The 22,907-nt window shown below is 54.0% G+C and overlaps 1 protein-coding gene across 7 annotated transcripts in view; it reads left to right on the forward strand.

The window, feature by feature from the left end:
* The window catches only part of MTSS1 (MTSS I-BAR domain containing 1), a 145,258-nt gene extending 123,101 nt beyond the window's left edge, over positions 1–22,157 (forward strand). For 2 of the 7 annotated variants that reach the window (XM_056136077.1, XM_056135906.1), the window contains 9 exons: positions 7,050–7,207; positions 8,977–9,084; positions 10,912–11,009; positions 12,240–12,450; positions 15,765–15,884; positions 16,729–16,923; positions 17,943–18,116; positions 18,375–18,537; positions 19,226–22,157. In XM_056136077.1, coding sequence (XP_055992052.1) covers positions 7,050–7,207; positions 8,977–9,084; positions 10,912–11,009; positions 12,240–12,450; positions 15,765–15,884; positions 16,729–16,923; positions 17,943–18,116; positions 18,375–18,537; positions 19,226–19,926 — 1,928 coding nt within the window. In that variant the 3' untranslated portion in view covers positions 19,927–22,157. The remainder of the gene's footprint in view (positions 1–7,049; positions 7,208–8,976; positions 9,085–10,911; positions 11,010–12,239; positions 12,451–15,764; positions 15,885–16,728; positions 16,924–17,942; positions 18,117–18,374; positions 18,538–19,225) is intronic. The other 5 variants (XM_056135819.1, XM_056135737.1, XM_056136205.1 and 2 more) reach the window with 5 other exon arrangements.
* The last annotated feature ends 750 nt before the right edge of the window (positions 22,158–22,907 follow it).

The following is a 22,907-nucleotide window of genomic DNA, read 5'->3' on the forward strand; positions in this document are numbered from 1 at the left end:
TTATTAGGGTTTACACCCCCAAATCAGACATGCTGAAAAGGCATTGTGAAATAGTTTGTTTTCTATAGCTTTTTTTTTTTTAAACTTTGTTTTGGTGTTTTTGTTTTGGGACCACACCCAGCAGTGCACAGCGGTTATTCCTGGCTCTACACTCAGGAATCACTCCTGGCAGTGCTGGGGGGACCATACGGGGTGCTGGAGATCAAACTGGGGTGGGCCGCGTGCAAGGCGAGTGTCCTCCCTGCTGTGTCGTACCCCCGGCCCCAGGCTGCACATTCTCTGATCACTTCCTCCCCTTTCCTCCCTCCTCCCGCTCCTGCAAACAGTTCCTTTGCTTTCTGCCTCACTGGACATGTCTCATCTGGACACATCCAGTGAAAGGAGCCATGGACCTGTGGCCTTGCTGAGGGCAGCCTGGCAGGAGTCGATCTCGGGGCATTTTATTTGTCTTTAGTCTGGGAACGAGGGTGAAGAGAGGAAGTGATGCTGGAGCAACCCCCCCACCCCCCACCCCCAGGCTCTGGCCGGCTTGGAGCTAAACCCACAGCCACACATGGACTGTAGCCAAGAACTTGAAGCCCAGAGGCAGGAGAGGCTGATTTGAATCCTTTGTCACCTTGTTTAATTTGTCTTTTTTTTCCCCAAATTTTAAATCATTTTTGAACCTGCACATTTGTGTGACAGTCAAGTCTCAAGGTCATTAAGAAGTTCTGATTTAGCAGCTTAGGAGATAGTGCAAAGGACCAGAGCACAGGCCTGTCCTACGGAGGACGCAGGGTTGAGCCTCCACACATAGCTTCTCAGCACTACCAGGTATGGCACTTAAACCTTACAAAATTAAGTTCTATTTAAAATGGAAAATCCCAAAAACCATGTATGGTGTGTATATGTATGTGTGTGTGTGTGTGTGTGTGTGTGTGTGTGTATATATATATATATATATATCAGCTATATATGTTGGGCTGGAGCGATAGCACAGCGGGTGCCTTGCACGTGGCTGACCCGGGTTCGATTCCTTCATCCCTTTTGGAGAGCCCGGCAAGCTACCGAGAGTATCCCGCCCGCACGGCAGAGCCTGGCAAGCTCCCTGTGGCATATTCGATATGCCCAACACAGTTAACTACAAGTCTCACGATGGAGACGTTACTGGTGCCTGCTTGAACAAATCGATAAACAATTGGAGGACAGTGCTAGAGTGATACATATATAAGTAAGCGCTGAGCCCTTTGGCTGTGGCCCCTGAACAACAACAACAACAACAACAACAAAAGCAGCAGTAAGCTCTGGGCATTCAGCTCCACTGATTGCAAACATCTCTTCTATAAGCTGACACACACAGGAAAATCCACTCTTCACCTTGAACCCTGGGTCCCTATATAAACCACAGCCAGGAAGGGATTAGCCACTCAGTAAAAAAGTGTTTTGAGGGGCTGGAGCAATAGCAGAGCGGGTAAGGTATTTGCCTTGCACGTGGCCAACCCAGGTTTGAATCCCAGCATCCCATAGGGTCTCCTGAGCACCGCCAGGGGTAATTCCTGAGTGCAGAGCCAGGAGTAACCCCTGTGCATTGCCGGGTGTGACCCAAGAAGGCAAAAAAATATATATATTGTTTTGAGCCAGGTGGGTGCCCCTGCTCCCTTGAGGAAGTTAAACTTCCAAGGTGTAAGCGGACCAGTTCCTCTCCTTGGGAGCTCAGAGCTGAGGGGACTGAGACAGGGCAGCGAGGAGACAGAAAGGGTCAGCTTGGGGGGAGCCCCAAACCACAGTCCAGGGTGGCCGTGTTTCAGAGTGAGTGCTCCTAGAGCACCCGTGGGGATGCCCCTGGGAGGGGCGAGGTGACTCACGCCACCCACCCCTGCCCCAGCGGCGCAGATGCACATTAGCAGCCCTGTGAGGGCTGAGGAGATGGTTCAGGCACCCCCGTTTGTTACCTCCACACTCTCACTGCCCGCCGTTCTGTCCTTAGAGGGCGCGTGCTGGAGGCTTTCCTGACTGCTCTTGGCCCAGGGAGCACCGGTGTCTCCTGGCTCCTTGGAGACCCCCGGTCTTGAGAGGGCCTGAAGGCCGCGGGGGCCAGGGTAAAGCTCATCCTCCTCAGTTGGCCTTTTTTTTTTTTTTTGCTTTTTGGGGTTACTCCTGGCTCATGCACTCAGGAATTACTCCTGGCGGTGCTCAGGGGACCTTATGAGAATCAAACCCGGGTCAGCAGCGTGCAAGGCAAACACCCTACCCGCTGTGCTATCGCTCCAGCCCCAGGCCTTGTTTTTTAAAGACCTTTTTTTTTTTTTAAAAAAGAATTTTGGGCCTCACCCAGCTTCATTTAGGGCTTTATTTCTGGGCCTGCACTCAGGAATCACTCCTAGTGATGCTAGGGGAACCATAGGGGATGCTGGGAATCGAACCTGGGTCAGCTGTAGGCAAGTGCCCTACCCTCTATACTATTGCTCTTGCCCCTCAAATAGGCCCCCGCCCCCCCACCCCCCATCACGCACTTTTATTTTTTCCTTTTTTGCGATTTAGGTTACACCTGGCACGCTCAGGTGTTACTCCTGTCTCTGCACTCAGGAGTTACTCCTGACAGACCCAGGGGACCATATGGGATGCCAGGGCTTGAACCTGGGTTGACTGTGTGTGAATCCAACACCTTATCCACGGTCCTAATTGCTCTGGCCCCATTGGGCTCCAGGAAAGTTTCATTCGTGACCGCGTCTCCCGGGGGGGTGGGGGGAGGGGGTATATGCATGCTCAGCCCCCAGTGAAGGTCTCAGGCTTCTGGAAGAGGAAGTTACAGGGCGGCTGTGGCCCTTCCTAGATCAGTGGCCCTGCACGAGCCACTTCTGTACATCCTTTTGTCTCTCCATCCCTCTGTGCAAGGAGGGTAGCCACAGCTGCCTTAGGTCATTTCTGTGATGGGTACAGACGGGAAAGGCAGTGAAAGACTGTGAAGACGTTAGATCTTCCTTTCACTCCAGGGAACTTTGTTAGTTTTCCCTATTTAATGAAAACAAAAACTCCACTAGATCCTCCCTCCTAGGGAAGGGAATAGGCTAATGCTCTTTTGCTTTGCCCCTGGAGCATTTTTCTTTTAAGAGCACAAACTTGTCATTTCCTCATCCCCCCCACTTCTGACCTCCGCCCATTGGTTGGAGGGAGCAACCAGTTCTGGCTTTGTCCCTCGGAATTCTCCGAGACCTGGGCACTGACAATAGAGGAAAAAAAGATCTCGAGAGGACTTAGCTTCTGGCCAGCGAAGGTCACAAGCAGCTCTTGTGACAAGCAGCTCCAGGAATTTTGTCTGGAAGGCCCATTTTGTAGACTGCCCCCCCCCCCCCGCCTCCCTCCCCCCTGGTGGCTCAGCGGGCCTGGAATTCTCCTGTTTTCCAGCGGTGAGCCGTTTAAGGATGTGAAGAAAGGTGGAAGCTGGGAGTGAGCTCGGGTCAGAGGGTGCTCTCGGTGCCTCACACATCTGTGGGCTAGGGTGTGGAGCGAGAAGTCATGGGACCTCCCCCCGCCCCCCCCCACCTCTCTTGGTTTCCATAACTGTGGAGCTCCCTCCGCTGGTCGGTCAGGGAGGCTGAGTCAGAGAAGCTGAGCACTGGAAAGGAAGCAGGCGCTGAGCGAGGGGTCATGAAGGAGAAGCATAATCCTGCTCCTGTTCAGGAGGAAACACTGTGGGTGAACAGGCACCAGGGTGGGGGGCAGAGCCTGCGGCCTGAGACCTGAGGAGTGGAGGAAGGAGGGGAGGCAGGGAACTAGGACAGCTAGTGATCAGTGGCATAGGCAGGCAGTCCTACCCCTGGGGGGCTGCTGGGATAATCCAGGTGCAATTAAGGGGTGCTTTTGGGTTGTGGTAGATTTCTAGGGGTTGCTGTTTTGTTTTTCGGAAAAGGAGACAGTGTGGGGAATTCCGAGCTCACCCAGCGTTCCCAGCGGGGAGCTCACCCAGCGGGGAGATGTGTAAAGACATGGCTCTGGAAAGCAGCCGGAGCAGGGAGACGTGTCTGAAGCATTCTCCGTTTATTAGGGGCCGGAGCGAGCGGATGGCGGGGAGGGCGTTTGCCTGGCGGGGAGGGCGTTTGCCTGGCATGCATCAGACCCGGTTGGGTGCCCGCCGCCCCATATGGTCCCCTGAGCACTGTCAGGAGTAATTCCTGAGTGCAGAGCTAGGAGTCAGCCCTGAGCATCGTCAGCTGTGGCTCCCAAATGAAATAAAATCTCAGTTATTAATTTCTCTTACTGGTATTGCGATGATTATTTCAGTTTGGGACCACAGCCAGGCTGTGCCCAGGGGTCACTCCTGGAAGGATCGGTGCAGGGGAAGCCCATCGGACCACCTCCCTCTGTCCACAGCACATGATCCTCTTCGGAAATCTGAAAGTTGGGTGGGGGGAGTTGCGCGGGGAACACTGGCCCCGCTACTGGCAGCGTGAGGCTGAGGCCACGGCGGCTGTCCAGGTGAGAGACTGCAATGGTCCTGGGAGGCGGAGGAAGCCAAAGTGACAGTGGCTGGTGTCTGTCCTGTGGGAGCCGCAGGACCACTTCACGACAGGAGGCAGCTGTGGGGATTTGATTGGCATCAATGCAGGCACTGAACTCAGGGACCTAAAATGATTCTTAAAAACCAGGGCACCCACCGGGGAGGCAGAGTCTTGGCTTTCTTGGTGTTTTTTATTTTTTCCTTTTAATATAATTATAAGTCGTGTTAGTGAATTTTAGAATGGGCACTGTATGTCAAGTTATGATTTCCCCTGAGTGGGAATATACCGTGGCTTATAATTATAGCAGTCTTTACCTCATTTTTAGATTATTCTTATTTTAGAATACTACCATTTGAAAATCTAATTGCTGCAGACTACATATTTAGAATGACTTTGCTGTGATCATAGAATAATTTAAATTTTATTTACCAAATGAGATAACACTTGGCTTTGCTCACTTTGCTTTCCTGCGGTGTGCTTTTCAAAGGCAGTTACCTTCAAAATCAAGACAGATATAAAGTCTACATTTTTTCCCTCTTTATTACAATGATAGTCTATTGTTTATATTTGGTTTGGGAACCACACCCAGCAATGCTCAGGGGTTACTCTTGGCTCTGCACTCAGGGATCACTCCTGGCAGTGTTGGGGGGTCCATAGAGGATGCCGGGGATCAAACTCAGGTTGGCTTTGTGCAAGTCAAGTGCCCTAGATGCTGAAGTGTCTTAGAGAAACTGCTTTTGTGATCAAAATGCATCCAACTGTGTTTGGTTGAGTGATCCACATTTGAACATAGGATTTCCCCCAATACAGCTTATGCCCCCTCTCCCCGATGAGGCAGACCCCCGGGGAGAAGGGACACAGGTCTCCTAAGGTCCGGGTGGAAGCTCATTGCCTTTTCCCTTTAGGTGCAAACTTAGGGCTTCCTCTCTGCCTCCCAGGGGACGTCCCCTTGAAAATCCCAAAGTGTTTTCTGGAGGGAAAGTCTGGAAGCCTGCTTGTCTCTGCTTCCAAGGGAAACTCTTTCTGGTGTGCTAATGAGAAAGGGAAGCGGGGAAACACACACGCACACACACACACACACACACACACACACACACACACACCCCTTCATTGACTCTGTTCCTCCTATGACAGTTCTCCTGATCTCCTTCCTCGGAGCCCCAGATGTCAGATGCATTCAGTATTGTCCCTAAATTTCAGGCCTTTACCAGCAGGCAGGGTTGGGGATTCTTTCCTTGGGCCCAAGGCTGGGGGCAGGGAAGTGAGTGCATTAGAGGGGTAGGCTGCTCCCTGAAGCAGGAGGAGGAGGAGGTTGGCCTGGATAACCTCCAAGGCTTCTCCCCCTAGCACCCCCTTCAATTCTGTGTATAAAATGATGACCCATTGGCCGGACACTTGCCTTGTACATGTGTGACATTGCACTGGGCCTGGGACTGCAGAAGTGCCGCCTCTGGCTGAGAGTGCAGGAATTCTCTGGTTGGGTAAGGGTGGGTGGTTGCCTGGGGAGCCCAGAGGTAGCCTCCCACTGGTCTCCAGGTCACAAACCTCCTTGTCAGGGCACTGGTGGGAGACAGTCTCTCCCCGGGGGCCCCACCCTCAGGCACAGTGACTCAGGAGTGGGTGCAGCTGTGTGCTAATAAAACTTTATGTGTAAAGGTGGTTGGTTACACCACTTCTCAAGGGAGAGGTCGGCAGCCTGTCTCAGACCCTACAAACTGAGGTTCGTGGTCCTGGCCGGATCATCACCAGGCTCGACCAGACACCGCTCCAACGTTGGAGATGTGACGCTGACTGGCCTTGTTTTGTTCCTAGGCTTGTTTTATGGGAAGCACAGTCAGGAGTGTCTGCCAGGGAGTGGAACTAAGAGCAGAGCATTTCCAGCCCCGTGGCCGGGAGAGCTGGTGCTTCACCACTTTTGTCTTTGTGGACCAAAAAAAGAAGAAAAAAAAGTCTGTTGAGATAGGATGTGCAAATAGCTCATTCACCAACACCCCTGGTCCCCATTTTTGGAGACCTCGGAACCATGCCCCAGAGGCCCTCACCGTGCGTGTCCCTTCTCCTGTCCTGAATATTCTCAAGGCATCTGACTGCTGTCTCCTGGGAATTCGTTGGCAGAAAGGGCAGTGGAGTTGCTTTCTGCGTCGGTGTTGGCGGGTACCACCAGAGGCTCACGGTGCGATGCCACATCTGACAGGCTGTGCTAACAGAAACGATTATTGGTGCCTGGATTTCCTATTATACGTTAATTCGACGCCACCCCACAAAGCGCGGGACAGAGAACGATGCTGCCAGCTGAGAACCACAGGGCATTTGGGCAGGGAGGCAGCTGCTAAGGGGTCACCCCCGGAAACCGTCCTGGTCGCCAGCAAACACACAGAGCCATGCCCTTTAGAATGGGCAGGTTCTGGGACAGCGGCCCCTGCGTCTTTCTTGGGGATAAAGAAAGGCTTTATTTTCCTGCGTGCTGGAAACCTGTGACTTCCGCTCCAGCCAGGACGCCCCAGGGACGAGGGACACTTGCTTGCTCCAGAAGCTGGGGTTTCAAGCCTGGCATTGTTTTACACGTTGCAGGAAGAGGTGATATCCAGCCGCAGTTGGACAGCGCGCTCCAGGACGTGAACGATAAGTATCTGCTGCTGGAGGAGACGGAGAAGCAGGCTGTCCGGAAGGCGCTGATCGAGGAGCGCGGCCGCTTCTGCGCCTTCATCTCCATGCTGCGGCCCGTGATTGTAAGTGCGCCGGGACACAGAGGGGGCACGTCCCAGTGGGACTCTGTTCCTGGGTCTCCGTCCTCCTTGTCCCGTGTCCTTCATCTCCCCAAGCCAGGAAGGCCTCGCCAGAGTGGCTCGCAGCGTTATGGGCCCCAGGTCTGCAGCAGTCCCCCAGAAACTGGGGAGAAATGCAGATTCCCAAATCAGAATCTCTGGAGGAGGGGGACCTGCTTGTCTGGGCTTGCGAAACGCGTCAGAGAGAGCTCAGAGGCCTAAAATGCCCAGCCTAGCTTGCAGGAGACCTCAGTTCCATCCCTGGCACTGCCTGGCAGGGCCCCATGAGCACTGTCAGGTTGGCCCCAATGGTCCTCAGTATGGCCAGGCCCAAGTCAAGCCATGGACCGCCAGCCCCATACCAGTGGGACAAGGATCATGGGGAATGGTTCTTAGGTCCCCAAGCACTGCTGGGGAGGCTCTTCAGTGCTCTTTGGGTACCTTTGAGGCCCACTGGCCAATCTAAAGGCCCAGGGGTGACTATGAAATGTACATGGAAGATTCAGCAAGTCAGTTGGGATTTATTGTTTTTGGCAGGGTCAGGAAGAGCAGAAACACAGCTGACAGTGCTCAGGGCTTACTCCTGGCTCTGTACTCAAGTGTCCCTCCTGGCGGGACTCAGGGGGTCAGTTAAACAAGGAATGATCACATGCAGAGCAAGAGCCTTTTTTTTTTTTTTTTGGCAGGGGGTTGGTGGTCATACCCAACAATGCACAGGGATTACTCCTGGCTCTGCACTTAAGAATTACTCCTGGCGGTGCTTGGGGGGACCATATGGGATGCTGGGAATCGAACCTGGATCGGCTGCATGCAAGGCAAACGCCCTACCCACTGTGCTATTGTTTCAGCCCCAAAAGAGCCTTTCTTAATCTCCAGTGCAGGCAGCTACCCTGAGTTCCATCCCTGGCACTCCATGCAGCCACCTGCGCCCTCCAGAAGGATCCCTGAGCTCAGAGCTAGGAGGAAACCCTGAGCACTGCTGGGTGTAGCCCCCAAACAAATAAAGCAAAAGCACAACACTGAAAACACAAGACAGGAGCAGAGGGGGCATCGGATCCCTGCTCACTGCCCTCTGCCCTGCATGCCCCAGGACTTGCTCCCTGGGCGTAGAGTTCTCATGGGTTGGTCAGTCTTGCCTGGGCCCACCCTCCTGGGCTGGCACTCAGGAAAGCGTCGGGCTTTCTTCTGTCGTCCCCCAGCCTGTCTCACTCGCTATGGTGACAGGGCAGAAAGGCAGGAGAGAAGCAAGCATTTTGCCTCAGGTGAATGACCAGTGCAGTCACCAGTCTCTCCTGCTGGCTCTGAACTAGAGTATCTCGAGATCCCTGGTGCGCAGTGACCCATGCCTTCGAGGAAGCTGTGTGTGTGTGTGTGTGTGTGTGTGTGTGTGTGTGTGTGTTGGGGCCACACCAGCCTCTGACGGTGCTCAGGGCTCACTCCAGCTCTGCTCACTCTGTGTGTGTGTGTGTGTGTGTGTGTGTGTGTGTGTGTGTGTGTGTGTGTTGGGGCCACCTGCTTCTGAGGTGCTCAGGGGTCACCCAGGCTCTGCACTCAGGGATCACTCCGGGGTGCACACAGGTGGTGAGCCTGACAGATTTTCTTCTCCTTCCCCTTGCCCCAAAGAGGGGGCTGGGCATGCCTGCAGCGAGACGCTGTCTGGGCGTCTTCCCTGGGATGCTGAGGGTCAGGCAGCGGCACCACGGGGACACGTTGTCCCCCTCCCTTCCCCTCAGGAGGAGGAAATCTCCATGCTGGGGGAGATCACACACCTGCAGACCATCTCGGACGACCTGAAGAGCCTGACGATGGACCCTCACAAGCTGCCCTCCTCCAGCGAGCAGGTCAGTGGGCGGGGGCGGGGGTGGTGACAGGTGCTGGGAGAGTGGCTGCTGTGATCAGCTCCTGGTTCCCACTGTGGGGTACAGTCATCACTAGCCATGTTGGGGCACCCCCGACCATGGGCCAGTCCCTGCTCTGGACTCTTCCACACGCGTCCCTAGCTCCTCTCCCCAGTACCCCCTGCTTTATAGAGGAAGTCGCCAGGGACACTTTACCGGGTGATGTAGCTAATGAGCGGGAGACCTGGCCTGTGGGGGACAGCACCCACGCCCTCAGCCACTGTCCACCCTCTGGAAATCAGCTCTCCTGGGAGCAGACCAGTGGTGTGTTTGGGGGGACATTGTGAACCGTGGTATATGGGGTCTCACATTATGAAAAAAAAAGATCGTGTTTAAAGATTTTATTTTGGAGGGGACAGAGCCTTGCTTAACAGAGTGCAGTGGATAGGGCATTTGCCAGCACGCGGCCAACCTGGGTTTGAGCCCTGACATCCCACATGGCCACGTGTGCACCGCCAGGAGTTGCTCCTGAATGTAGAGCCAGGAGTAACCCTTGAGCAAACCAGTTGTGACCGAAGAAGCAGAGAAAGAAAAAAGAAACTATACTGGTTTTTGATTCCGCCGCCCCTCTTGGAGAGCCCGGCAAGCTACCGAGTGTATCTGGCTTGCATGGCAAAGCCTGGCAAGCTCCCCGTGACGTGTTCAATGTGCCAAACACAGTAACAACAAGTCCCATGATGGAGATGTTACTGGGCCCCCTCAAGCAAATTGATGAATAACGGGAGGACTGTGACCGTGATACTGGTTTTGGGGCCACATTTGAGCAGTGCTCAGGACTGACTTATGGCTCTGTGCTCCGGGAGAGCTCCTGGCAGGGCTCTGGGGACCAAATGGGGTGCCAAGATCATATGCTAGGCAAGTGGCCTAGCTGCAGTGCCATCACTCTGACCCATGTTTGTGGTTCTGATGTTGAAAATACCAGCACCCGTGTGTCCAACACCCTGCCATGCTGGGAAATGACTTTTTCTGGACCTCAGCCCCATGTCCACTCTGGAGATGTTTGTTCAGCCACTGCTCTGTGAATGAAAAATGAACTCACTCAGGCATCTCTGTTAAGCAAGGCGGTCCGGCAAATAATCATGAAAAGATAGGTTTGCCCTTCAGCACGTGCTGGGGGAAAAGGCAGCTCAGATAGAGATGGGATGTAAAGGATGTTTGGAGGACTCGCTCAGGATGCGTGCTGAAAGTAGACTATAGACCGAACACAGTGGCCACTCAATACCTCTACTGCAAACTACAAGACCCTGAAGGAAAGAGTGAGCAAAAGGGAATGCCCTGCCATAGAAGTGGGGTGGGGTGGGAGAGCAGTTGGGTTCATTGGTGGTGGAGAATGGGCACTGTGGAGGGATGGGTACTGGATCATTGTATAACTGAAACCCAAACACGAAAGTTTGTAAGTCTACAACTGTACCTCACGGTGTCTCACTAAAAAAAGATAGGTTTGCCCTAAAGTCAGCTATTAAAGTATCTAAAATGCCCTGGGGCTGGGGAGATAGGAGAGTGGATAGGGCACTTGCCTTGCATCCAGGCTCAATCCCGGCATCTTGTATGCTCTCCTGAATCCCCACCAGGGGTGATGCCAGAGCACAAGAGTCAGGAATAGCCCCTCCGGCACTGCCAGGTGTGGCCCAATCCTGCCACCACGCCCCCCACCCCCCAAAACTCTCAAAATGTCATATTTGATTTTCTCCCAGCCCAAAATGATGCCATGCTGTAATAGGTGTTAGGATTCTAACACGGGCTCTTGTCTCGCTGTCTCTGCTCCTCCAGGTCATTCTGGACTTGAAAGGTTCCGATTACAGTTGGTCTTACCAGACGCCTCCTTCTTCCCCCAGCACCACCATGTCTCGAAAATCAAGTGTGTGCAGGTACGTATGTAGAGCTGAGCTCCAGCCCTGCTGCCCCTGGGGCAGCCATCTGTATGTCAGCGCCCTTAAAATGCCGCCTTTTGCCCAGATCATGGCGAGATCAGAGATGTGCTGAGAGAAATCCCACTTGGTGTGTGTTAGCATTAAGATTAAGGATCTGGGGGCTGTAGTGATAGCTCAGCAGGTAGGACGTTTGCCTTGCACGCGGCATATTCCCAGCATCCCATATGGTCCCCTGAGCACCGCCAGGGGTAATTCCTGAGTGCAAAGCCAGGAGTAACCCCTGTGCATTGCCGGGTGTGACCCCAAAAAAAGCAAAAAAAAAAAAAAAAAGATTAAGGATCTTTATGGAAGGGCCGGAGAGCCCTCACCTTGCAAGAGACTGACCCAGGTTCCATCTCCGGCACCCCAGATGGGCCCTGGAACTCTGTCAGGAGTGATCCCTGAGCACACAGCCAGGAATAATCCCTGAGTAAAAACCAAACCAATGTCCCCAACCCCTTCCCCCTCCCCCCCCCAAAAAAAAAACCAGTTGGATCTGCTGGGTCTTTATAGGGTAATGTTAGCTGTTTGTATCTGTGTGGGATTCATTTCCCTTGAGTTGGGACCATCCACACTGAGCTGGAAGCTGAGGCCTCTGAGACTGTCTCCTGACCCTCTACAGCTGGAAACTGGGTTTCGGTTTGGTTTGGTTTGGTTTGGCTTGGCTTCGCTTGGGAACCAGGCCTGGCATGATGCAGACAGAGCCCTTTCTGCCGCTGTGCTAGGATTGAACTGGGGCCTCCCACCTGCAGAGGTGTGTGTTTAGCAGCTCTGTGCCCTCTGCTTGGTTACTTGCCATCACGCGTGTGAGGACTGAGCTGCAGGGTGTCTTCTCAGAGCAGGGCCTCCCAGGGGCCTGGACCCCTTCAATGACACCCCCGGGCCCGACTGCTCAGTGCTACAGCTCATTCCCCGGATGTTTGGAAAACACCACCACCGAGCCTCACGCGTCAGGACCGCGTTCTCCCCGCTTGAACCCGTATCTCGCTGGCCTGTGTCCTTGCTTGCTTTTCCCACCTTAGAGAAGCCTCTTGAACACACACATTCTCTCGCTTCAATCTAAGTCGAAGTAGAAACGGTCTTGCTTCACTGAAGAGAAACAAGCCCCCTAGTTCGCGCGCGGCGGGCGGAGACCTGACACATTTCTCCCGCCCCTCGGGCCCCCCCCCCCACGCCTGTCCCCTGCAGCAGCCTGAACAGTGTCACCAGCAGCGACTCGCGCTCCAGCGGCTCCCACTCGCATTCCCCCAGCTCGCACTACCGCTACCGCAGCTCCAACCTGGCCCAGCAGGCGCCCGTGCGGCTGTCCAGCGTGTCCTCCCACGACTCGGGCTTCATATCGCAGGACGCCTTCCAGTCCAAGTCACCGTCGCCGATGCCACCCGAGACGCCCAACCAGGTAAGGCTTCGGGGGGGCAGCAGGAGGCCAGGCCCAGGAAGGACCTTGGTGTGGACAGAGAGGGTGGGGAGGACCTGCCTGTGACATGAGAGCCCTCTGGTCCCGTGGTCTGCTTCAGAGACGTCACCCTGGGTATGACAGCACAGCAGCTCGGGCGCCTGCCCTGCCCGTGGCCAATGTGCATTCGATCCCCGGTATCCTATATGGTCCCCTGAGCCCACCAGGAGTGATCCTGGGTAACCCCTGAGCCCAGCCCGGTGTGGACCCAAAACGAAAGATATCACTCCCCCTCTCCTCCCCCATCCCTGGTTCCAAGCATGGTAACCCCTGAGCACCACCAAGCATGGCCCCCAAACAAACACGATGCCAAGGAGCTAGAGTCTTGCACATTGCTGACCCAAGTTCAATCCCTGGCACCCCATATGATGTCTCCCCAAGCACTACCCAGGAAGAAGTTCTAGAGAGGGGGGGGGGGGGAGAGGAGAGAGAGGAGAGAGAGAAAAAGAAAAAGCAGAGAGAGAGATGGCAACCCCTTGCCCCAGCACAGAAGCCTGGGTTTGGAACCTGTCTCCGTTCATAGCTCTCTCCCTCCTTAGCCAGACTCCCAGGGGCACCTGTGTCAGCACGGGGCTGGCATTCGTGGGCATCTGCAGAAGGATCCTTCCACCTCCCAGGCTCTGATCTGCCTCTGGTTGGTGGAGAGCCTGCTACTGGATTAGGTGTGCCCTGGAACCCTTCCTCAGCCTGGTGCTCATAGGTCCCTGCCTGCAGTTTGTGTTGAGAAGGAGAATCAGTCTTCAGCGTTTCCAGCAAGGTGTTGAATGCCTGTAACCAGAGTTAGTTAGAGGGTGATAGGCCTTGGGTGCAGGTCTAGCCTGAGCAGAAATCAGGTGGGCTGGAGAGATAGCACAGCGGGTAGGGCACTTGCCTTGCATGCGGCCGACCCAGGTTCAATTCCCAGCATCCCACACGGTCCCCTGAGCACTCCTGGGAGTAATTCCTGGGTACAGAGCTAGAAGTAGCCCTTGAGCACAACCGGGTGTGCCCCCCCCAAATAAAAAAAGAAAACAGGCGCTGGACAGAGCATCATTTCTAGAATGCCCTTCCCCTGTTCCCACTCTTCGCCTTTTGCCCCAGTGCTGTGGGTCCACCTCAGCACAAGCCCCTGACCAAGAACCACCCAGGTGCCTCACAGCGCCACCTGCTGGAGGGAAGGTGGTGGCGTCCTTCCCTGGTGAGTTCTTTTTTTTTTTTTTTTTAATTTTTATTAGTGAGACACCATGAGATACAGTTCTTGGAGGCTGACCCAGGCTGGTACCCAAGGTCTCTGCATTCTGGGATCCCGTGCTTGTTTACCCAGGCCTCTGTGTGCCTCAGTCTCTGACTAACTGCTGTGTGCCAGGCTCCATCCTAGAGCCCCTACCTGGGTTCCCTGTGTGGTCCTTTTCACACAGTGGTACAGAGAGAGTTTGGGTTCCTGTCCCCCTCCCCCCCCCACACACACACCAGATTGTTGTGGAAATGAGGGTTCAGGGTCGTACAGTCACAGGACTGCAGGCGGGCAGCCTGGGACAAGGGTTTCTGACAGCTGGGCTGCAGCCTTTCAGAGCTGCTCCAGCTTTGCGGAGGCCCCTGGGGGAGTGTTTCAGGGAGTGGAAGCACCTAGATGTGACGTTCCCTGAGGCACCTTGGCCCTCTCCCTCTGGCGCTGTTCAGTGTCACCGGGTGGCTCCTCTTCCTCCCTCTCTCCCTGGGATAGTGAATCAGCCACAGATGGAAACAGCGGGAGCCAGAGCTCCATCCAGCCCAGATGTGCTCCTCCTGGCCGGGTACTCTCTGCATGTGCCCTGCCACATACAGCCCCAAGTCCCCACCCGTGTGTCTTGCCAGCAGAAGCCCAACTGGTCGGGAGGAAAGCTGCATTTCCTCACAGGCGCTTTTGGTGTGTGGCTCTGCCCTGTGCGTGTGCTTCCTGGCGCGGGGTGGGTAGGTGTTGTCACTCCAGAGAGGGGGCGCCTGCTTCCACTGTCTTGTTGGACCCTGCTGGGATCAGGCCGCGACGTTTCTGCCTCCAGTCTTGCTGAGGGGAGCCAGCGGTGACAGGTGGCGGCTTACTGACATCTGGAAACCAGAGGGGCATGGGGGCAGAGCAAGCTTCCAGGTTTGTGGCAGAATGTGCAAGGGGCGTCTCTCTGCACCGAGAGGCCTGGCGGCTGCTTAGAATTCCAAAATGAAGGGGAAATTTAAGGAGCACGCATACAGCAGGGAGGCCAGCAGACAGCCTGCCCATTCTTGGGGGCGGGAAGGTGGGAGTACAGAGCTAGGAGGAGCAATGTCTCCAGACCTCTCCACTGAGTTACAAGGAGGCCCAGGGTCAGGACACGTTCAGAACCCTCCGGTGCTGCCACACTGGGGGCTCTGCAAATTGGGTCTTAACACACGTATGCAGACACCTAGAGTGTCCCTAGTCAGGGTTCCCACCCTCTTTAGTCCCCCATGGCAAGAGAGTTTTAAAACAAACCCAACTGGGGCTGGAGTGATAGCACAGCGGGTAGGGCGTTTGCCTTGCATGCAACTAACCCAGGTTTGATTCCCAGCATTCCATATCGTCCCCCGGGCAACGCCAGAAGTCATTCCTGAGTGCAGAGCCAGGAGTAACCCCTGAGCATCGCTGGGTGTTACCCAAAAAGCAAATAAATAAATAGATAAACAAACCCAACGAAGTGGAAGATACACAAGGTGCATTTCCCGAGTCAGACTTCTTCCCTCCCCCCGCCCCCCCCATGCCCCAGATCTCTCTCGATGGGGGACTCCTCCCTCCTAAGACAATGCTGTGCTGCCCACTGGGCTTCACTGCCCCCAACCCCTGCCATTTCTCCCCACGCAAAGCTGCCTGGGATCTGGAGGTGACAACAGACTCCAGGAGCTTCTGTCCCGGGCAGATGTGCACCAGGACATGGGGACAGATGGGCCAGCACGGCCCGGGAATTCCAGCCACAGCAGCAGCCACGCCAGAGACGCCGCCCCCCGCCTGGGGCCATGGGGGTGCAGACTCACTGCTTCTTCGGGGGGCTTGAATTCCTCTGGTGGATGCAGCCGGGTGGGGGTGCAGAAAAATAACCCTAACTCTTTGCTTCTCTCGTCCTTCCCTCCTCTGTGTCTGTCTGTCTCTCTGTGCACGCTCTGCCTTCTCTTTATTTTTTAATGGACTGTTATTTTATTTTTTTGCTGATGTGTGGTCCGAATTCTGTCGATTTACCCCCCACGCCCCCACCCATGTGGTCGTCCCCACCCCCCACCCCCTTCTGCTGCAGAACTCGTCCAGCTCGGCCTCTTCTGAAGCCTCTGAAACCTGCCAGTCTGTGAGCGAGTGCAGCTCGCCCACCTCGGTCAGCTCAGGCTCCACCATGGGCGCCTGGGTGTCCACGGAGAAGGTGACCGGCCACGGGCGGGCCCCTGGCTGAGGCCTCGCCAGGCCCCGCAGCAGGGAGCCGGAAGCGCAGGCGACACAGGGACGCCCCCTGGGAGCCAGAGAGGGAAGGACAAGGCAAAGGGGTTTTTCTGGAAATCCGTGCCCAGATCTTGCCCAGGGGGTCCTCAGAGGGAGAGAGGAAAGGCTATGGGGAACTCGGAGTGTGAAAGCTGCTTCCAGAAGTGTCTGCGCCCCTCCACCTGTCCCTCCCCTCCCAAGCACCCCTCCTACCGTGGCCTCCATGTCATATTGTTGGATGGGACATTTCCCCATGGCCCAGGCTGTGCTATTCATTCATTTATTTTTTTTTTTTTTTGCTGGGGGGCGGGGGGCTTCAGTTTGCAAACCTCCCCGTTCATTTCGATTGGGTTTCTGCTCCTGAACAACGTGTGATGATTTTGGAAATCTCCAGTGTTACAGATTTGCTTGGAAGATACACGCTTTAGGGATGGAAACATTTGCAATAAGGGGGATGATGGGGGGGGGGGGGGGTTCTGTCACCGTGAAACGATGACCCATTAAATCTTAACATCATGCAGACCAGATGTTAAGGGCTCCTCCATGATGGAGGAGCCCTGGTCAGCCCCCAGACACTTACACGAAACTGACGGGCTCCGGATTTGGTGCCTTGTGGGCACAGAGTGGGGTGTCTGGAGCAGCAGGGCCCGTGTCTATTTCATTTGTGAATGCGCTGTCCACCCCCGCCTTGAATGTCAATGCCATCTTGTACCTCCATCATCATCCTGTTATATTAATTTTTTTTCCCTTTCCTCCCCCCCTTTTTTTTTCTTTTTGTTTGTTTCCAGTTGTCTAATGGGTTTTCTCACTGTAGTCTATCAAGTGAGTCCCATGTGGGGCCCGTGGGGGCGAGCCTTTTCCCTCCTTGCCTGCCTGCCTCCCGCCTGCTCCCTCGGGTCAGCTCTGCCCACCTTCCAGACTACGCTCATTATTACACCATTGGGCCCGGCATGTTCCCGTCATCTCAGATCCCTAGCTGGAAGGTTTGTGTCTTCTCTCCCCTCCCTCCTCTCCTGGCCTCTGTGCTCACCTCCTCCTTCTGTCCCCCGGTCCTTGCCCTCAGCCCCCTTTCACACTCTGCCTTCTTCCCCATAACACCTCTCCCAGGCAGCCCTCCCGGACGGGGAGCCCAGAAGTGGAGAGGCTGCTTAGATGGTGCCCACAGCCACCCAGAGGCGGCACTGCAGGGGGATCGGGCCAGCTTGGGACAAGTCCCACTGTCTCCCCTCTAGGGGACTGGGTGGCCCTTCTCGGGCCTCGTTCATGGCACCGTAACACAAAAGATGGTTGGGCCGTTGTTTGAATATGGGATGCAGACATCTCGACTTCGGGATGGTCTCATCTTCAGATCCCTGCTTTACTATCAAAGCAGAGCCTGGGGCTGCCATGGGGCACGCTCATCTGAAGAGCAGACCCCAGGCTGCGGCCATCCTCCACAGCTGGGCTGAGGGGCCCCAGCCTTTCTAATGACCCTGAGGCCTTGCCTTCCTCTGTGAGAACTCGGGCGGGGGCGGAGGGAGTGGTGCAGTCCTCAAAGTTCCCTTGGGGACCAACCCCCAATCACCTCAATTTTGCCCCAAGTGGTTGAAGGTCCTGTAGCGCCCACTGGTGGCCACTGCAGTCCAACTGTAGACCTTGGGTTGGAGGAAAGTGGAGGAGGGGGAGGGTGAAGACCCCATACCTGTGCTCCCCACTGGCTGCTGCCTCCAGACCCCTTAGACAGTTGGTCACCTCCGAGATAATTCTTAAGAAGAGCCTCCCCCCGCCCAGGCTGCCTGTCTGGGTATTCAGATAGGCCAAAGGGGTGTTTCCCAGGGAGCCCCGGTGGGGGGCTATCTTTTCCTCCTGAAAGTAGGATGGGGGCAAAGAAGGGGCCTGCTGGCCCGAATCAGCCTGAACTGCCCCCCCCCCCCCGGGGGCCCCACTGCCTTTGCGGGGAGGAGGCAGCAGCCTAGAGGGGCAGCAGCTCCTGCCGGAGCCTGACTCCACTTGCTCTGCTCAGGACTGGGCCAAGCCGGGACCTTACGACCAGCCCCTGGTGAACACCCTCCAGCGGCGTAAGGAGAAGCGGGAGGCGGACGCGAGTGGGGGAGGCCCCCCGGCAGCAGGCGGTGGCCCAGCCCCCGGCGAGGATGCGCAGAGACCCCGGAGCATGACGGTGTCAGCGGCCGCCAGGGTAACGTGCTTGTTTTCTGTGGCCGCCTGGGCCCCCTTTATGCCCTGTGCTCCAGCCGGCATTTGGAGAGGTCCCTGCTGGGGGAAATCCAGGTGGGAATTGAGACACCCAGAATCTTCTAGAGCCTGGTGAAGACCCAAGCGAGGGGCCAGCCTGCGGGCCCACAGGTCACAGGAGCAGCCTGGGAGGATCCCCCAGCTGGGAGGCTCAGGTGACTCACAGCCCCAGTGGCTGATTTTGTCTCTGCTCCTCCTGCAGCCTGGTGAGGACATGGAGGCCTGTGAGGAGCTGGCCCTGGCCCTGGCCCGGGGCCTCCAGCTGGACACGCAGAGGAGCAGCCGGGACTCGCTGCAGTGCTCCAGTGGCTATAGCACGCAGACCACCACCCCGTGCTGCTCCGAGGACACCATCCCCTCCCAAGGTAGGTTGGTGGTGGTGACCCCAGCGAAGCCAGGGGGGGCTCCTTCCCGCTGAGGGGTGGCTGAGACCAAGGGTCTTCACCACCACAAAGGCAGCATTGGCAGATGGGCGGCAGAACAATCCCAGTCTCTGACCAGGCTCGGGACATCCGGTGTCTGGATTTGTGGGGTGGATGGCACGGACAGAAGCAGCCGGAATCCAGCAGCTTCTCGTCAGAGGACAGGGCAGTGCCAGGGTAAACTAGCAACAGTGACTTCATTCTAGGACTCTGTGTCGCATGGGGCATACACATTCCGTGTGTTTGTTTAGATTTGTTTTCCCATTCAGTCTCGAGAACCACTCCTGGTATTCTTCGTCCCGTCTTGCGTGTGTCAGCGTGGGGCTTTGTGGGTTGCTCGGATCCACATCATGAGATAATGTTTGAGACAAAGGCCTATTAACACTGAACTCTTTGTGGGAGCCGGAGTGATACAGTGCCCGCAGTAAGGCACTTGCTGTGCGAGTCGTCAGCCCTGGTTCAATCCCCAGCACCCCATATGGTCTCCTGAGCCCCATCAGGAGTGCTCCCTAAGCACAGAGACACGTGTAGTCACACACTGAGCATTGCTAAGTGTGGCCCAAAAACCAGACCAGAACAAACAAAAAGCAAAGGGCTGCCTGGGCGATTTCTAATCCGTTCCTTTGCTCAGTTTCAGATTATGATTATTTCTCTGTGAGTGGGGAGCAGGAGGCTGAACAGCAGGAGTTTGACAAATCCTCCACCATCCCGAGAAACAGTGACATCAGCCAGTCCTACCGACGGATGTTCCAGGCCAAGCGCCCAGCCTCCACCGCAGGCCTCCCCACCACCCTCGGACCCACTATGGTCACACCTGGGGTTGCCACCATCCGACGGACCCCTTCCACCAAGCCTTCAGTCCGCCGGGGCACCATCGGAGCCGGTCCCATCCCTATCAAGACACCCGTGATACCTGTCAAGACCCCAACTGTCCCAGACCTCCCTGGGATGCTGCCTGTTCCCCCGGACGGGCCAGAGGAGCGGGGTGAGCACAGCCCCGAGTCTCCACAGGGGGGTGAGGGCCCCCAGGGTGCCACCAGCATGCCACCCCCTCTGTGGAGTGGTCACGCCGCCCGCAACCCTCTCCTCCCAGGCCCAAAGCTGAGTATCCCCGAGGAGCACAGACAGGCGATTCCAGAAAGCGAGGCCGAGGACCAGGAGAGGGATCCCTCAAGTGCCAGCGTGTCCCCAGGCCAGATGCCAGAGGGGGACCCTGCAGAGCTGAGCCCCCGCGAGAGCCCTCAAGGAGAAGACATGCTGAACGCCATCCGGAGGGGCGTGAAGCTCAAGAAGACCCTGACCAACGACCGCTCAGCGCCTCGCTTCTTCTAGGTGCTCAGGCTCCCAGGAAACATGGCCCGGGTGGGGAACGAACCCGTTGAATTAATACCGCCTAATTGGTCTCGATCCATTCCAATCTGTAATCCAATTACGATTTTGTAGGCAACTCAGAATTCAGCTCTTTTGAAAGTCCGCCACCACATCTTTAGATAGGGAATTGGAAAAGCAAAAGCAGCATCTATAAACCAAGACAAACCTTGATCTTTTCCTTTGTAAATACTGACAGTTTTTCTTTGTGCACAGTTTAATCTTAGTTAATTTTTCCCCCCTTCTGATTTTTTTTTCTGAAGGTGCCAAATTCCATTTAACTTTTTTACAAGTCTTTGTAAGATTTTAAATGCATAAGGGGTTGGGGGGAGGTCGGGGCAGGGGAGCCACAAAGTAGTTAATTTCAGAAAAAAAAAAGAAAGGTAACTCTACTTGTTTTTCTCTTCTTTTCTGTAAGCTTTTGTAGATGCACTGTAGGCGTCCGGCTTTGAAGCAAATTCAAGTTCTTTTAATGTACAAATGGACAAGGTTGAAATCTTCAGATAATATGATTCTGGATGAAAGGAGCAGGAGGAGCAGTTGATAAGCAATATTCAGAGCGAAGGAAAGCTGGCATTGGGAGGGATTGGGGGGAGGGCCGTGGGAGGGGCACGCTGTCCGCATAGCCAATCCTGTTACATTTAAGAGTAGCCACGTAGCCACGTAGGTTGAATTCTAATAGCTTCCTGGTAAATGCATCCGAATAAGCCATACTGGATTGCAGTGTTTGTTTCTGTAGGGTGTAAGCACTTCCTTTCTCCCATGATCTGGACTGCACACAGTGCCCGCCTCCAGCCCCGTGCATGTACCCGGAGAACCCTCACCCCACCCCACCCCACGCTTTAGTTTGTGGTATCCATCAAATCTGAGTACATCCATCCAAATGGGTAAGGCAGTTTTTAAAATGTGAACACACTTACAAAAAAAAAAAAAAAGATAGCAGGGAATTCTTAAAATATAACAAATGCCTTTTACTTAACTGTGCCCAGCAGGCTGGGTGCATTGAAAAGCCCAAATATTTTGAAGGAAAAAAAAAAAAAACTCAAGCAAATATAACAAAGGTAACCAGCATGGAGTCTAGCAACTTGCCAATGTGTTTACCGATCTGGGAGCTTGTTTTTCTTCTTTTCACTAAGTGGCAGTTAATTGACTCCATACTGAACATTGGAGACGATTTATTTATCATCACCAGGAATCTCACAATACTTACAGTCTTTTTTGTTTGTTTTTTCTTGGTATTCTAGGCAATTCTGAAATGGATTTGTCTTTTAAGTGAAAACTAAATTTGTTACAATGCCCATCTCCCCTAAAGCCAACAGGTTTGTAGGCTTCTGGGTGCCCCCCACCTGGAGGAGATGGTCTGTCCAGCAGTCGGATACCTTGCAAGTTCCTTGACTGACTCAAGAACAGTGTGGCGGGTCCCCAAGGCCCTGCAAATTGCTGTTGGCTCTGATCTTCAGTTCCGTCACCTTATGCTTTAATACATAACTGCGTTGGATGTGAGTAAACGCACCTGTATAGTCATTCTCTGTAGTAACACTTAACACGGCTGTGATCGCTCAAAACCATTCTATGTTACGGCTTTAACAGCAAAGGCATGATTATTAGAAACTTAAGCTTTTTTTGGTTTTCCTTTTGAAAAACAAGCTCCTTTTACAATATAAGCAACAGTAGTGCCTGTGGTTTAGCCCACCAATCTTGATGACTTTGATGACTAAAAGTAGCTGATGCATTGTGCATATGATGCTTGAAATGGTTTTTTGCAAAAGCAGAAATCACTGCAAGGTAATTACAATAGATAAAAGTGGTATTTTAAAACTTTTGCGATAAATGGATGTAACTGTACTTTGGTACAGCTTTTCACTTGTTTAGTTCTTAAACGTTAGTATAATCTGAATAAATTTAATATAAAATGTTGCCAAATTCAGTGTAGAAAGAATGTGACGAGACACCTTGGGTAGTTCTGTTTGTGTTTTTGCATATTGTAAAAGCAGTGTCACAGCTGAGAATAAAGAAATCCTTTCTAAAGGTAAATTATTGTGGTTTAGTTGCTAGTTTGTACTGAGAGTTGACCTCTCCCTGTGCAGTTTTTTGTTCTAAACCTGTATAAATAACAGTTGTGTAATGTGTCTCCCTTCTACCTTGTAACAATTGCTTCAACCTACATTATAAATAAAGAACCACTAGGAAAAAAATTCTGTGATCCAAGTTTCATTGAAATTCAGTTGTGGGCCAGAGATAGTACAGGAGATAGGATGCTTGTCTTGTGTACCCCTGACCTGGATATGATCCCTGGCACTGCATATGGTTCCCTGGGAGCAGACTGGAGCACTGCTGGGCGTGGCCAAGAAAAAATTAAATTCATGGGGCCCAGAGCTAAAGTACAGAGGGTAGGGCACTTGCTTTACATGTAGCTGACCCAGGTTCAATTCTTGGTATCCCATATGGTCCAAGCATTGCCAGGCATGATTCCTGAGTGCAGAGCCAGAAGTGACCCCCTAAGTCGCACTGGATGTGCACACATTCCACCGCCCCCCACCCCCGGGAAAAAAACCCAAACCACATTCAGTTGAGCTCTTAAGATGGACTGAAATGGAGCTTCTTTGGAAAACTGACAGAACATTCCTGTGATGATTATGGCCCCGAAGGGCCCTAGGTTATTGACTATATTGTCAATCAAAGTTAGTGACTATATGGGGGGGAGTAATGTTAAAAGTGGCTTTCCCTTTTAGAGAAATGTCTTCAAAACAATCATGCTGTAGCCCCCTTGATTCTCAAATTATTTCAGCTATTGTTAGAAAAAGCAAAGCTGGAAGACAGCCTTGAAATATGTCACAGAAAGCTTTTGCAGATGGGTTGGTCTCCAAGCACCAGCAGCTCTAACCAGCGAGAACTCCACAAATTACCGGTGAATGTATGCTGCTCAGGGCAAGCGGTTCTTTCAA

This window comes from Sorex fumeus, unplaced genomic scaffold (assembly GCF_029834395.1).
Source record: "Sorex fumeus unplaced genomic scaffold, SorFum_2.1 ptg000002l, whole genome shotgun sequence".
In the NCBI taxonomy this organism is placed as follows: domain Eukaryota; kingdom Metazoa; phylum Chordata; class Mammalia; order Eulipotyphla; family Soricidae; genus Sorex; species Sorex fumeus.